The following is a 17,454-nucleotide window of genomic DNA, read 5'->3' on the forward strand; positions in this document are numbered from 1 at the left end:
ATGGCAGAAAGTAAAGAGGAACTAAAGAGCCTCTTGATGAAGGTGAAAGAAGAGAGTGAAAAAGCTGCCTAAAGACTCAACATTCAAAAAACTAAGATCATGGCATCTGGTCCTATCACTTCTTGGAAAATAGATGGGGAAACAATGGAAACAGAGAGAGACTTTATTTTGGGAGGCTCCAAAATCACTGCAGATGGTGACTGTAGCCATGAAATTAAAAGATGCTTGCTTCTTGGAAGAAAAACTATGACCACATAGGCAGCATAATAAAAAGCAGAGACATTACTTTGCTGACAGAGATCCATCTAGTCAAAGCTATGGTTTAACAAGTAGTCATGCATGGATGTCAGAGATGAGCCATGAAGAAAGCTGAGCACTGGAAAATTGATGCCTTTGAACTGTCGTGTTGGAGGAAGGCTGTTGGGAGTCCCTTGGACTGCAACAAGATCAAACCAGTCAATCCTAAAAGAAATCAATCCTGAATATTCATCGGAAGGACTGATGCTGAAGCTGAAACTTCAATACTTTGGCTACCTGATACGAAGAGCTGACTCATTAGATAAGACCCTAGTGCTGGGAAACACTGAAGGCAAGAGGAGAAGGGGATGATAGAGGATAAGATGGTTGGATGGCATCACCAATTCAATGGACACGAGTTTGAGCAAGCTCCGGGAGTTGGTGACAGACAGGGAAACCTGGTGTGCTGCAGTCCATGGGGTCGCAAAGAGTCAGATACGACTTGAGTGACTGAACTGAACTGAACTGAATCTTGACATAATGAGGAGGATATTCATTTGTGATTTTATTCCTCACAGCAGATTCTTGTGGTATGAGTTGGAGTAATTACTAGGGCAGGGCTGCTCAACACAGAAGGTGGCAACTGGAACACATTAGGGACTATCTGCAAATGGAGATTTTTTACTTTATTGATTTTTGGTGGTGTTAATCACACTGCATCCTGCAGCAGTGCTGTCTCCTCTAGCGCGCACATACTGAATTACTGAGCAGCGCTACGCAATGTGTCTCACACGCTTTGGCACTTCCATTTCATACTTCACAGTTTTAGTGTCACTTTGAGGTTTGAAACGCTTCACAGTTATTTGCTATATGTGGGTGCCAGAAAAAATGTCAGCCTATATCGCTGAAATCTCTGAAAAAGATACTGCAAGAATAGAAAATGGTTAGAGTCAGACAGGAATTTTTGTGCCACTAACATTAGAACTTTATCATGAATCAATTTACTTTTTATCAAAATCTAATTTATGTTTTACAGATGTATGACTGCATACAATTTTTTTGCTCACCACATACAGTTCTTATGAAGTTAAATATAAACTTTTATTGATGTAGATAAGATTCTATAATTAAAAGGAAACTGAAAACACCATACATCTTTTCTAGCCTACAACTTGCCCATATGCTCTAACATAACAAGTCCAAAAGCCCCCATTCAGTCACCTGATCTAATCCAGTATAAATATTGAGTGAATTTCTATATATATATATCTTGAGGCATGTTTCAGTTTAATGTGTTAAAGTGAATCTATTTAAACAAAGATAGAATAAGTTATATCTGCCACAAATAAAAATGCATTAAGACTGATCATACACTGAACAATATATTGATGAATATATCCAAATATTGACAAATTTTTACCATCAATCTCTGTAAATACACACTTGATGATCTACTTCTGCCTGTATATTCTTACTAGGCATGACTTACTTCACACACACCCATGGAAGTTTGGCATTTGATCACCCAAATAATGCACGAATTTTTTTATTAAAATAATCTGTCCAGAACTCAACCAAAAAACTAAATAAATACAAAATAAATAATGATAAACATGTTAAGATGCACAAAAGAGGAAGCTTCCCCCACAAGAGAAGCATCTAGAATGAGCATTTGTCACAAATCAATCACTAAGTCAAGGTTTATCCTCTTCCTCCCCTTGTCTTTCCAACTGCACAAGATGCTTCCTCAAATTTAAATATCTGGTTTGTTTCATTACAAACAAAAACTGAAAGCCATCGGTAAGCATGAAAAGAAAGCAGAAAAAGAAATAATCAAATCCAGATGGAAATTCAAGCAGTGATATGTTCAGGCATGCTCTGAACAAGTTTTTAATATCTGAAATGATTTCCCTCTGACACTTTAAAAGAAGTTTTTCCTTGTGGGAAGAGAGAATTTATGCTTATAATGTGGCAATCTGAAAGATTACAGTTAATTGCTAGAAAGTAAGAGACTAACTTTTCTATCAAGGGCATAACAAACAAAAATGACCAATAATGCTGACGTGTTGCCAGAACTACTTAAAGTTCAAAGGAGCTGTTCTTCGAATATTCCATCAGGAATTTACAGAAATCCTAAAAGGGGGTATGTGGAGAGAGGGCCAACCTCCACAGAATGGGCAGTGGCTGCAGGAAAAGCTGATCAAGACAGAATATGAGCATGGTCTGGACTGTGTTCTCTACTTAACGTGTGCTCTCTATTCTAACTTGACAAGGCCACAGTAAAAATGCAAAACCATCCCAACTAATTATATCTCACAGTTGCAACTATCTCTTCAAATGCACACACAATTAAATGTGCAGCAACAACAACAAAAGATTTAAAACATACAACTTTTTAATGGGAAGGATAAAAGTAGGCAACTTAGAAAGCAATAATGTTACACTATTTAAAAGTTTTTTATTTAATTTGGCTACCTATAGTAGGCACTTGTACAATCTGACCCTAGCTTTCTTGCAGCCCTAAAGTCCTAAAATTATGCCAAACATGAAATTAACAAAAAGTTGTCAAAATAAATTAATTGCAATTCATGTTAAGGTTAAAAGTAACACTTCCCAGAAGCAGGTTTAAAACCAGGTGGGGGAGGAAGTAGAAGAAATGGACCACAAAATACATGCAAAACTTTATAACTATCAACTTCTCCCCAAAAGGTAGGCAAGTATTGGTGTAAACATAGGCCAGCACCTCTAACATGGTCTCCAAAGACATATATAGTGCTTGAGGTCAATTATATTTGCATATCCTTTATTTAAAATTAGGAACATGTTGCCCTTTGTGGATCAAAGTTTTTGTCAGATGCCAAGATGTGGCAAAAGCTAGACAAATTATGGTCTGAGACATCAATAAGACTAGAGAATAATACCTTATGCAGAATAAGAAGTCACTGTAATCCTGTTAAGAAAATAAAAATTCAGAATATGCTTGAGATAGCCAGAGTAAATGACTACTGTTAAAAGGAAAATTAGACTAACAGTCAACCATAAGTGCACTGAGGCTGTTTCAATAACCATGTGAGACAACTTATAAAGTGAATCAGACAATCTAGAATCCTCTCCCTATTTCACAACCCCACACTCACCACTTCCAACACTAAGAATGCCTTTCTCATATATAAGCGTGAGAGGTGTATTTCCAAACGCCAAATTGCCAACATCCTCTGGATCATTGAAAAAGCAAGGGAGTTCCAGAAAAACATCTATGTCTGCTTTATTGACTATGTCAAAGCCTTTGCCTGTGTGGATCACAATAAACTGTGGAAAATTCTGAAAGAGATGGGAATACCAGACCACCTGACCTGCCTCCTGAGAAATCTGTATGCAAGTCAGGAAGCAACAGTTAGAACTGGACATGAAACAACAGACTGGTTCCAAATAGGAAAAGGAGTACGTCAAGGCTGTATATTGTCACCCTGCTTATTTAACTTATATGCAGAGTACATCATGAGAAACGCTGGGCTGGAAGAAGCACAAGCTGGAATCAAGATTACCGGGAGAAATATCAGTAACCTCAGATATGCAGATGACACCACCCTTATGACAGAAAGTGAAGAGGAACTAAAAAGCCTCTTGATGAAAGTGAAAGAGGAGAGCGACAAAGTTGGCTTAAAGCTCAACATCCAGAAAACTAAGATCATGGCATCTGGTCCCATCACTTCATGGGAAATAGATGGGGAAACAGTGGAAACAGCGACAGACTTTATTTTCTTGGGCTCCAAAATCACTGCAGATGGTGACCGCAGCCATGGAATTAAAAGATGCTTACTCCTTGGAACGAAAGTTATGACCAACTTAGACAGCATATTAAAAAGCAGAGACATTACTTTGCCAACAAAGGTCCGTCTGGTCAAGGCTATGGTTTTTCCAGTGGTCATGTATGGATGTGAGAGTTGGACCATAAAGAAAGCTGAGCACTGAAAAATTGATGCTTTTGAACTGTGGTATTGGAGAATACTCTTGAGAGTCCCTTGGACTGCAAGGAGATCCAACCAGTCCATCCTAAAGGAGATCAGTCCTGGGTGTTCATTGAAGGACTGATGCTGAAGCTGAAACTCCAATACTTTGGCCACCTCATGTGAAGAGTTGACTCATTGGAAAAGACCCTGATGCTGGGAGGGATTGGGGGCAGGAGGAGAAGGGGATGACAGAGGATGAGATGACTGGATGGCATCACCGACTCGATGGACATGGGTTTGAGTAAACTCCGGGAGTTGGTGATGGACAGGGAGGCCTGGCGTGCTGCGATTCATGGGGTTGCAAACAGTTGGATACGACTGAGTGACTGAACTGAACTGAACTGAATCTTTGTAAAGAATGAGAATAGCTGGCATAAAAGTCTCTAATTTTCCAACCATTAATGTCAGTACAAAATTTCTGAGCAGATGTTCCAATATGTACCATTCTTTATCTATAGATTATACTGTACTTTACTAACATATGTACATTATAAAACAAACTAAAATAGAATTAGACTCTGAAGATAGAAATGTAAACAAGAGCTTTGAGCTATACAACTTGACAACCCTTGAAGTAAGCACAACTTATTAAGATTAGAGCAGGAGTTGGCAAACCATGCCGTTGTTTAGTCAGTAAGACATGCCCGACTCTTTTTGACTCCATGAACTGTAGCCTGCCAGCGTCTTCTGTCCATGAGATTTTCCAGGCAAGACTCCTGGAGTGGGCTGCCATTTCCTCCTCCAGGAGATCCAACCAAGGGACCAAACCCATGTCTCCTGCACGGCAGGCAGATTCTTCACTGCTGAGCCACTAGGGAAGCCCTGGCAAGCCACGGCCAGGGCCAAATTCAGCCTCTCACCTGCTTCTGCAAATAAAATTTTATTGGACACAATCAAGCCCATATGTTTACCTATTATCTATGACTTCTTTCATGTTACAAAAGCAGAGATGAGTACTTGTGACCATATGAGCCACTAAGTCCAGAGTATTTACTATCTGACCCTTTGCAAGAAAAGCTTGTCAACTCTCATATTAGGATTGATTTCAAAGTACCTGAGAAGGGACAGTTCTGAGGCCAAGCATCTGAGATGGAAAGAAGGAAAAAGGTGGAAGTGACCAAACTGCTAGGGCAACCAAGTTACACAAAGGCATAGGAGAGGAATCCCCTCCCAGGATAAAGCTATCAGGGAGGGACTGACCACAGCATCACAGAGTATGAAAACAGAACTTAAACACTGGTGAAAACAAAAGATCAGTCAAAAGGTGTAGAGGGACACAGTTGTCTTTCTAACTGGCATTTTTTATAACACCTCAATCAGAGGGTAGCTATCTCTCTCCATCCCAGCACAACTTTAATTGGCACACCTTTTATTATCTATGTCAGCACTTGCCATTAACTTCAAAATAGGAGTCAAGGAGACATTTAAGACATCAGTGGCTATGATTTAATGTGAAGAATGAGTAGCACAGATTACAATTCAGTCTCTCTTTCTCTCTCTCTCACACACACATACACAGAGACAATTCTAGTACTGGACTTCTCTAGCAAATACATTATATTCTTTTGGCTATGACAGAGGATTTTCTTAAATATGCTACTAAAGATAATCTTTGGAACATGGAGAATTAAGACCTTCAAGTCACCAATATCTGTTCTTTCCCAACTTTTCATATACTTAAAAGTCAACACCAAAGATTCTGGCCTTTATTATTCTCCAATGTTAGTTTTGACTTTCCCAACTAGAGAGGACCTAAATGAACAAAGATGTCTCATTTACTTTTGTATGCCTTGTGTCACTTAGCATGGGCATGTGGTAAAACACTCAATAAATAATAACTGATCAGTTTCAGAGAGATTATCCACAAGAAATGTTACTAAATATCAAAACAGATTTGCCCATTACTTTTTCTTTCAAAATTATTCTTTTTTAAAACACTGTTTCAAGATGAAGTAGAAAGAACACAGGACTGGGAGTTTGGAAATTTGATTCGAGCCACGGGTGGTATAACAGACTAGGTTTACTGAGTTGAGCAAGTCACTGCATCTTCTTTGCATCTCTTTCAGCATAATGATGGGCGAGAGCATCTGACAACTAATACCCTATTGACATCTGAAAGCCTATACAACAAAATCACATTTAAGGATATAGTAAATCTTTTTAAATCATGTTATTAAAATCAGGTTTTATAAATGGCAGCTGGATGGCCAAGTCCAGAGGCAGAAATAGACTAGGGGACACAGGATGCTTACACAATGTTGAATCAGAGAGTCTGACGAGTGTGCCTTCTCTAGGTTGTTGTCACCATACCCCCATTGATCACACTGGCTATTTCTCTATTACCTGCTGATCTGAGAAGGGCATTTAAGTTTACAGTCCATGATTTAAAGACTTAATAATTCTGTTGTTGTTTCAATACCTAGATTGATTATTCTATATTATTCTATATTCTATATTATTCTATATTTGAAAAACAGGAATATACACTATTGGTACTAAACAAAATTTTAGAACACATAATAAAGCTTCCACCAATATCCTTGAATTCTTTTTTTTTTTAGAATGCAATTGCCAACTGCAGATGGCACTTGCCATCTACCTCTACCAGGGCTTCCCATGTGGCGCTAATGGTGAAGAACGCCCCTCCCAGTGCAGGAGATGTAAAAGAGGAGGGTTCAATCTCTGGGTTGGGAAGATCCCCTGAAGGAGGACATGGCAACCCACTCCAGTATTCTTGCCTGGGAAATCCCATAGACGGAGGAGCCTGGTGGGCTACAGTCCATAGAGTCAGACACAGCCGAAGTGCCTTAGCACTTACGCACACGTCTACCTCTGTAAGGATGAAACCCTGAGCCCCTGCGGCAGCTGAAAGTTCAAGGTGGAGATCAGGAACGAAGTTCTCTGTGCTCCAGGGAAAACTGGCATAGCAGATCCTCAGGGTTTTTATCAGACCAATTTCTGCATCGCCTCGTATCCATAACAGAAAAGCACTAAAATCATTGATGGTAACATCTGCTCCTTATGACTAGCAGCGAGCCTCTGCCAAAATGTGTGCTTTACTACACATAACCCTCCTTCACTAAAATCATAACCCTGACCTTCCCCTGCATCTTTGGGCTGGTTTCTCAAAACTGAGATGCTATCTCCTGGGCTACAGTCCTCATTTTGCCCCCAAACAGAGCTTAACTCACAACTCTCACATTGCGCTTTTTCCCCCACTGGACAAAACATAGTGCAGTGACAAAAACACTGAATTTTATACACAAAAAACTTTGAGTTTAGTCTTCTCTTTAGACCTTTGACCTTGGGTAGCAATTCGCTGAGACTCTCTGGACCTCTGCTTCCTTATTCATAGAATGGAGGTAGGGTAGTTAGACTAAATTGTGTCTGATAAACATTTTCTCTCTACAACTCTGCAGTTGTATGATAACAGGCAAGTTGATGGTTTTGACCCTATTTCCTTAAACTGTGAAAGCTATGAGTTTTTAGAAATAAACTATCTAAGTTAAAGGTGGGGGGTGGGGAGTGGGTGAGGAAGATGTAGAAACACACTGGACCAACAGAATCAAAATGCAGCAACAGATCAGCAAAGGAGAGTTAATTTCCTGACATGTACATGGTAGTAAATAAAATAATGGAAAAGCCCCCACGGCCACACTGTGCCAGCACAACCCGACAATCCTCTAGCAGGAATGCAAAGCAGGCTAATGCTGACAACGTTAGACCATGAATTAAAAATGCTGCGCTGTAGTGCTGCTGTACCGTTTATCTGTGATTCTCGCTTCTTAGTTAAGCACAGCCTCAAATTCCTGTTTGCTCAAAAGAGGGAATAACAATGCTTTGAAACTACAAATTCATGTGCATGGAGTTTATGCATGTTACAACAGACACATATGGTTTGGAAGATGATTTGTCTTGAGTTCCTTCGTGTTGGAAGAGGTAGCCTACCATCAGTCCTGAGCACCCCTGACAATCATACTGGGTGCCAAGACTGATGTTCTGACTGCTCTTCGCTCTTTACCCAGCCTGTTCCCCAGGGTGGTATTCACAGCAAGCAACCCTGAGGACTGAAGTACGGAAAAGAGCACGTTCACTTTGAAAGCCATCGATTCCCCAAGCTCACATTTTCAGACATAACACAAATCCACATGCACAGTGTCCACCTGAACCCCACCCCACCCCGCCATGTGGCCCCAGAAAACTTGGGGCAGAGGAAAACTGACTAGAACCTGAAGCTCAGCCTGCATGCTATGGCATATATAGTGGAGTCCTTGATTCTGACAGGTCCTGATTCTGTGTCTGCCATCAGAGAGCATCCATGAATGAAGCTCTGGCAGGCTAAATGTTTAGCCTGTCAATAGGAGGAAACCCCACACCCTTCACAGTCCCTGTGAAGATGCTGAGTAAATGCATGCTCACTGGATGAACATACCAGCTTCAAAACATGTGCAACATTAGGGTACATGAGATAGCCTAATTTCACATTTGCCAACTTGAAGTGACAGCCCGTGAGAGTTGTGAGTTAAGCTTTCCTTGGGGCAGAATGAGAACTAGGGCCCAGGAGAGAGCAGTCTCTCTGAGCTGTCTGAGACGCTGTCTCCAGGGTCACAGTCCTCTTGCGTGTGTGTTCAGTCACTCAGTCGTGTCCCACTCTTTACGACCCCATGGACTGTAGTCACCAGTCTCCTGTGTCCATGGGATTTCCCAGGCAAGCATACTGGAGTGAGTTGCCATTTCCTACTCCAGCTATAGTCCTCATTTTGCCCCAAATAAAACTTAACTCACAACTCTCATGTGCTTTCACTTTAAGATGGCAAATATAAAATTTGAGTACCCGTATATACTTCAGGGTTTCCCAGGAGGCGCTAGTGGTAAAGAACCCACTTGCCAGATGCAAGTTGGATCCCTGGGTGGGGAAGACCCCCTGGAGGAGGGCATGGCAACCCACTCCAGCATTCTTGCCTGGAGAATACCATAAGCAGAGGAGCCTGGTGGACTACAGTCCATGGAGTTGTAAAGAGTGGGACACGACTGTAGCGAGTTAGCACACACACATGCATGAATATATATTTCACTACCTTTTCTTAGTAGAGCTCTAAGGTAAGTTCATTACCTAGTCTGAGTAGAATAAAGAGTTCTATGTTTTCATCTAGAACCATGAAGAGAATGTTTGTGGTGTTTGCAATCTTCCTGGTTTTCACAACCTGTCATCCGTCAGTGAATTCACTGCACTACCACCGGTGACCCATCCTACCCATTGCTCAGTACTACTGAAGACAAATGCCAGCACCTCAGCCCCTTTCTTCCTTCCTCACAAAAAAAAATCAGAACTTTCTCCCCCATATGCAAAGCTAAGCGCTTACAGCCTCACTTCTGAGGTTCTGATTCTGAGCTAATTCTAGAGCTGCCAAACTAATTATAAAGCTTATAATTGTGATGTTATCTAGCACCAAAACCCAAAATACATTGTCTTTGTGAAAACTTTATAAATGATACTTCTATGCCTTAATTGCACTTGAAATTGTTACAGAAAATAGGCAGAGCTGAAAAGACAGTAAAATTGCTTAGGATTAGAGATAGAAACTGGGAGATTTAAGTGCCACCTCTACTATATTTTGTCAGAATGTAAATATAACTGCAGGTGCTTAAGAAAAAAAAAAGACAAGTATACCAATAAAAATCTTACATGCTGAATGCCAGGAAAGCAGTAACACTTCTATTATAAGCCATTTTATGTGATAATTGCCTTTTGAGAAATAGGGGTAGGGATATTATCACCAACAGAAAAGCTTTAATGAAATGCAAATTCCTGATTAGGATCACTTTCAAGTGAGGTAAACAGCTATTTGTAAATGATTATTTCTTTCTTTGTTTTCTCACCAGCTCTTATTTTTCCTCACATTTCATACCATTATTTGTTTTAGGTAAAATATCTCAAACGCCTTGACATATTTTTTTGCTTTGCATCAGGAGTTGTATTTTTCTCCTGCCTAAAACTAAGTCAACATGAGAAGACAGAGGATGGTTGAGGAACCGTGATCTGCTGTTCATCCCCCAGTGGATTTGGCACTCGACCCTTGTAGCTCAGCAGGTAAAGCAATGCAGGAGACCTGGGTTCAATCCCTGGGACAAGAAGATCCTCTGGAAAAGGGAATGGCAACCCACTCCAGCATTCTTGCCTGCAGAGTCCATGGGCAGAGGAGCCTGGTGGGCTGCCGTCCATAAGGTCACAAAGAGCCAGCCACGACTGAAGGACTAACACTTCCACTTACTGTTATCTACAGAGACTTGCCAATGGTATTAACCACCTCCCAGAACAGGAATCTGACTCATGTGCAGCCAGTCATGAAGCTCTAGGCTGTAAAGCTGACCAGCAGAAACCAAGGCAAACTAGAGAACGGAACCTGGCCTCACTCCTAATTAAGATGCTTTCTACTGAAAACTCTATTTTCCAGTGTATTTGATGCCAACAACACTTGTCACAGTTGTTCCCCACCAGTTTACTAAGTAGTTAAGGTTTTATTAATGTTTGAAAGTCACATGATACACAAAACTCTAAAACCAGATGACACCCTTGGGTCACTAATGTAGCTTGGACACATTCACATAAAACTATAGCATTAGTTTTCAGGTAACCATGAGCAAACATATCATACTAAGCTTTAGACTCCCTCCCTGTGTCACAGTGGAATATGACCTTTTGACTGAAGGGAAGGAAAAGAGCGGAGGGAACACTGTCAACCCACTCATATTCCCAAATAAATTTTCTTTTGCAAATGCACTTTGTAAACTTCTTTAACTCAATGGACCAACCATCAGCTTTTCTGTATCAACATATATGTTTTCATGAGTCTTTCAAGTCATTAATAATGTGCTTGCTATTTTCTGAATTATCTTATATTTTCACACAGGAATCTCATTTGGACCTTGTAGCAATATAGTCAGCAGTTAATTTTTATTATCACCACTTAACTGAGGGTCCAATGTGTTCAATAATTTGATCAGATCATGAAGCAAGAAAACCAGACTTTGATTTTTTATTTTAGCTGCTATACTTGGATTCCTTCCCAAGCAGATACAAATAGTTTACTAAGTATGACACGCTTATTAGACTCCTATTATCTTTCAAGTACAGATCATCATTCTGGACTATGGTCATCATATGAACACACAGATTCGAGGTCTCATCACCCACCCTCTCCAGCCACAGAAGCTGCCCCTTTAAGCAATACAAGTATTCCCTCATGAATGGGGTGTTTATTTCAGGGCTGAAGACATGGGAATAAACCTAGGAAGATGTGAAACTCACTCCAGGTTCAAGAAAATAAAACTAAAAAAAAAAAGAAAGAAAAGAAAACTAGAGGCCAAAGAATACTTGAAAAACATTCCTTTTGCAAAGATGAGAGTGACCCAAATCTTTAGATCTGGATGATTAAAATTTCTGTAGGGGAAAAAGCGATTAGAAAAGCCACAAACTCCTGATTTTACGGCAGATGCCATAAAACTTCTTCTAGTATAATATGCCTGTAAGTAAATAAAGTCAGCTGCAAAAGGCAGATTTGGGGAAACTGGGGTTCCAGCTATTGTGATTCTTTTTTTCTTTCAAACAAGGCAAAAGCACTATGTACAAAGTGTTAAAAGTCTTCATTTAAAAGTGAGGCAACTAAATGGGCTGAGCAGCATAAACCCAAGGCCTGGGTAACTGTAGTTTGGGATCCTCGCATTGTAAACACACAGTGTCACCGCTAAATTCTATCTACTCACACAACAATTTTATTTTGGAAACTGTCCAGGAACACCAAGAACACGTTTATGGTCATTTCGGGCAGTTCATTGTTGGCTCAGCAATGCAGTCACGGCCTCATCTCTTTTCCAGAAACAGTCCATCCTCCATCACCTTCTTGCTGCTGCCCCTCCCACTCAAGGAAACCATCATCTCCTTCCATCAGTCTCCTGTCAATGAATGTGGTCTTGTTAGAAATGAGTCTCTGGGTAGATACGGAATGGTTACCATTTTCACAATAAAAAGAAAAGAAACCAACTGCCAAAGTTTATCCAGAAGCTAACAATCTAACATTTAAACCATCTGTGTTAATACTAGCTATCTTTTCATATTTACCATCATATATATATATACATATGTGTGTGTGTGTGTGTGTTCATTTTCTTGAGCCCTCCATATCACAGCACATTAGGCCCCTCAGATGCCACTTCTCTTCTGGGAAGATTTCTAAAATGCATCGTCTTTGTGACTTTGGTCATACAGGAAGTCAAAAGCAGAAGCCAGTAGTTGAACACTTCACTGTAGACCCATATAAGCAATCAGGGCTGAATTACCTGCCTGCCACCACTCCCTGGCATGCTTTTCTTTTTATCCACAGGATGCCTCTGTGAGGACTTACTGAAAAACGACCCTGCCACTTGAGAGCAGCTTTGGAAGAACCGGAAAAGCATTCGATTGCTACAGGATGTAAATGACAAAGGTGTCATTTTCATTATTACCTACCAGTGAGGTTGGGCACTTTCAATGTCACCTTTCTTCTGAAAGATCAAAGTTCTTCATGACAATAGAACACTCTTCCAAAGCAGCAGGATGAGATGAGTTTTATGAGGCCATTTGAGACCCAGAGAAAACTGACTTGCTCAAGGTAGACAAGAATTAAGGAAAAGATTCAGGACCATTTTCACACAACCAGAGCACTTGGGAGACCAACAGTCCTCCAAGAAACTCGGACTGTTCCTAATGTCACCGAGAAAGAAGATGTAGCCCACCACAGAAGTGGAAGGAGTTTGCAAGCCTTGGTTAGAGTCAGAAAGGTCTCAGATCCTGGTTCTGTCATTACCATCCATGCCAGGAGCTGGAAAACTCTCTGAGCTTGAGTTTTCTTTTCTGTGGAACACAGCTAACAATCTGCCTCTCTTGAGAGACGTTAGATAATGCATGCCTTAACACAGTGCCTAATAATTAGTAGATGTTCCACATATTATACTCTTTAGCCCCTCTGTGCTATTCTCCATTAATCAGCTTCCAAGGAAACAACAGTGGAAGCATTTTCTGTTTCTCAAAATCAGTTTGTAGAGCTATATAGAGATTGCCAAGCATTCATTGAGAAATTATAAAGCAAAGGTCATTAAGGGATCAATTATTAATAGAACTACAACCAAGTACCCAAATCTATTTTTGAATACTATTTACAGGTCACAACTTAGGATTTAGTGTAGCTGGAAATCAAAAACTTCAGTAGAATCTGCCATCAACTCCATCACATTGGAAGTACTTGTGAGCACCTATTAAACATATGATAACACTTTATGTGTATTCATGAATGTCTCCACAGTGACTACATGAAACACTTTTCTGATCTATCCTAAGTAGTCAGAGTACTCACTGGACTTCTGGAATAGGTAAAAAAATAAATAAAATAAAATGTCTCTAAAAAAATGTTTTGATTCATTAAGTGAGATGGGATCAAAACCAGATGGATCTGGCAGCGGGCTCAGTGCCCTGGTTCTTGGGCCGCTTCAGAGCAGTGCCAGCTCAAAGAGGGGATGATCAATGTCACATACTCCACACTTCAGGCACTAATAGATCCTTGGCTCCAGATTTCCTGGAGTTCACAGGGAATGCCAGAACACACTTGCTGTGAGAGAAGCATTCTGGAAGCATCCATGCAGGCCAAAGAAATGAAGAATTGCCCTGAGCACCAAACAGCTCAGGCAACAGCTGTTTTATCAGGACAGTGATTAGGATCCACCTCTTTCTTCTGCACAGTGACTACCACAAATCACACACACACACACACACACACACATACACGGTCATCTTAAGGTGTAATATGGGCATCAGCATCTTATAACAGAAGTATCCACTCAACATTACATGGACTTGTTTGAAGAACCAACAGGCTTGCTTAAACCTGGTTAGAAATTTACACACACTTAACACTTACTCACACCCACTTCACTGCACTATTCAACAAATGTTTATTGGATATCTTTCAGGCTCTAAATAAGCCTGTCATTCTGCTGTTTAGGCACTGGGAATACAAAGGCAAATAAGACATATAGGATTCTTGCCTTCTAAAGGCTTATTATCCACCAGGGAATCCAGATCAACGTACATGTAAACTCTCCAATAGATGTTTTTGGCGCTACAAACAGGAGGACCTAATGCTCCTCCAACATGGAACAAAAGACATGTCTGCCTCATCCTGGGAGGCTTCACATCTCATGAGGCTACTGACCAAGCTACTCTTACAATGCCAGCTAAATCAGTACCTCTGTAGTAAGAGCTATGAAGATGGCATTTTTATTTTAAAAATTATTTGACCCTATAGACCTACTATATTGCACAGAGAACTATATTAAATATTTTGAAATAATTGGTAAGTGAAAAGAATCTGAAAAAGAACATATATATATATACATATATATATATATATATATATATATATATAAACATAACTGAATCACTGTGTTATACACCTGCAACTAACACAACATTGTAAATCAACTACACTTCAATTTTAAAAAATTATTTGATCTGAAATATAAATTATCTTGGTATGTTCTGGTACAGATCAACTGATTAGGTCAAGGTGCATATAAGTGGCATCATCAGAGGAAATGAAAGACGTTTATGAAGACACTGGCCAACATTTGCTAATAGTAATGGCAGCTAGCAAAATAAGGAATGTTAACTTGTTGGTAATATGATTATCTTCTACTGAACTTCTACTAAAGGAAAGAAAATTATAGAAGCTAAAACATATGTTCTTATAAATACAAGAATATTTTTGCTTAACATAGCAGGTCCTTCTTTCTTCTGCCTGATCCCTGCACTCACAGAAAGATGATTTACATGGGGTTATTTGTCCCATACAGCCCCATTCCCCCAAACCCGTCCTGTTAATAGACTTTGCTGTGAGGTTGGCCTAAATGGCCACAATGGTACCTTATCACCATCACTCATGTCCTAACAGGCTCTGGGATCACCTAACCCAGTCTAGGGCCATCACGTCCTTCTTCTGGAAACCAGAGCATTAAGAAATGAGTTAAGTATATAGACAGAAGTCAAAAGTTCATGTCAACTTGGGATTGAGGTACCCTTGTTTGTCTGCAAGATGAGAAGAAACCCACAAGTGAGGAAAAGCAGAGGGAAGCATCCTATCCAGAGAGGTAGAGGAGAGACCTCAGTTCCTGGGGATTTCAGTTCTCATGAGGCCCTGCTCATGAGAACTTATGCTCTTATTCTTTGTATTTAGCAAGATCTGAAACTTAAAATAGGTTCCCTTTACTGGCTAAGGTCTATCCTGTGCATTGCATACATGCATAAGGAGAGCTGTAGCAAATGATTTAAAATGGACTCGCAATAACCTACCTTTATCACCTTCCCTCCATTCTGATAGTGTTTCCTCTGAATTCATTCATAAATAATATTTATTGAGTATCAGGCTGAGGTATGAGTTATTAAGAACAAACAACTGTCACTCCTTAAGGAGCCTTACGTGCTCATGTTCACACTTTAACCATCTTCATCACGAGCCACTGCTCCTTGATGAGTCCATTTGCCTACTCTCTAATCATGCATGCCCGGTCACTGAGGCACATCTGATTCTTTGCGACCACACAGATTGGAGCCTCAGAGGCTCCTCTGTCCATGGGATTTTCCAGGCAAGAATACTGGAATGGGTTGCCATTTCCTAATCCAGAGAATCTTACCAACCCAGGGGTCAGAACCTCCATCTCCTGAGTCTTCTGCCTTGCAGACAGAGTCTTTACCACTTGAGCCATTAGGAAAGCCCTGGATGGTGGAGTGGTTAAGAATATGCCTTGCAACACAGGGAACATGGGTTTGATTCTTGGTCAGGGAATGAAGATCCCACGTTCTGTGAGGAAGCTAAGCCCATGTTCTAAAACTAAGACTTGATGCAGCTAAATAAATAAATATTTGGCTTCCCCAATGGCTCAAGCAGTAAAGAATCCACCTGTAAAACAGGAGATATAGGGTACATGGTTCAATCCCTAGGTCAGGAAGTTCACCTGGATGAGGAAATGGTAACCCACTCCAGTATTCTTACCTGGAGAGTTCCACGGACAGAGGAGCCTGGCAGACAACAGTCCATGGGTTCACACAGAGTCAAATACGGCTGAGTAACTGGGCAGGCACGCACTCTCTAATCACATCCTTCTACTTATTCCCCATGACTAACGATTTTTGACCTCTACCAGACCTGCAATTCATTGATATGACAACCTCTTCACTCTCCCTTGCTACCTTCATATCTTAAGCCAGCTTAAATTCCATAGTCAATCCTTATGATCACTCTGTCATAGACTCCCCACTCCATTGTCCCTCCCCCTCATTCTGTCATCTTCATTTGACAAAAACACAAAACCCTAGTTGAATCTAAGTTTACACCTGTTCTGTGGCATTTATACCCAAAACAACTGATGTGATGGGAGAAACAAAAACACAATTGGTCTAGTTTTCCATTCATTAACAAGAACCCAAGTGGACTGGAATGTCATCCAGTATTCACAGAACACTCTTTAATCCATTCACTCTCCCCTCTCTAGTTCATATTTTCTGTTCTCTCCAAACTTTCAGGACTTTCCCCTGACCTTACCTAGAGCTGATATCCTTACTTTCAATTTCACTGGGAAAACAAAAGCAATCAAAAGATGCTGCTTTCCTGACCTCTCATTACTGCAGGTGAAAATCACCCACATTCCAACCCCTCTTCTTGCACAAACAGCTCCCACCCACTTGCTTTCTCAAGGACACTGCTCTGGTAATCCTCCCTTCTCTTTCCTTTATTAGTGATTTTTCTCCCTTCTCTTGATTGTGCTGATGAGAAATGTCATTTATCCTATCTTAAAACCAAAGACCTACTCTGTCTTGATGTCACCTACCCCAGCAGGCACTCAACTTCTGTGTCCTGCTCTTCAACTCCTTGAAATAGTTCTTATGCTTATTGTCTAATTTCTCTCCACCCGTTCTTTGTAATTGACCTCTCTTAAAACAGATGTAGAGGCCATTGCTAAGTTCAGTGTAAATTTTCAGTCCACATCTTACTTGATCTATAAGCATAATTTGACAAGGTTGATCAATGACTCTCTCCTCCTAGAAACACCCTTTCATTCACTTTCCAGAACATCTTGGTATCCTGTTTGGGGTTTGTCTTTTTTCTTCCATCACTTAATG

The 17,454-nt window shown here is 40.4% G+C and overlaps 1 protein-coding gene across 1 annotated transcript in view; it reads right to left on the minus strand.

The window, feature by feature from the left end:
* Nucleotides 1-1,010: 1,010 nt before the first annotated feature.
* The window catches only part of LOC133055544 (IQ domain-containing protein M-like), a 51,556-nt gene continuing 35,112 nt past the window's right edge, over nt 1,011-17,454 (minus strand). Inside the window, exons 4-5 of the mRNA XM_061140715.1 lie at nt 12,650-12,708; nt 1,011-1,103 (exon numbers count right to left, since the gene is read on the minus strand). Coding sequence (XP_060996698.1) covers nt 1,011-1,103; nt 12,650-12,708 — 152 coding nt within the window. The remainder of the gene's footprint in view (nt 1,104-12,649; nt 12,709-17,454) is intronic.

Source organism: Dama dama, chromosome 5 (assembly GCF_033118175.1).
Source record: "Dama dama isolate Ldn47 chromosome 5, ASM3311817v1, whole genome shotgun sequence".
NCBI classification, from domain to species: domain Eukaryota; kingdom Metazoa; phylum Chordata; class Mammalia; order Artiodactyla; family Cervidae; genus Dama; species Dama dama.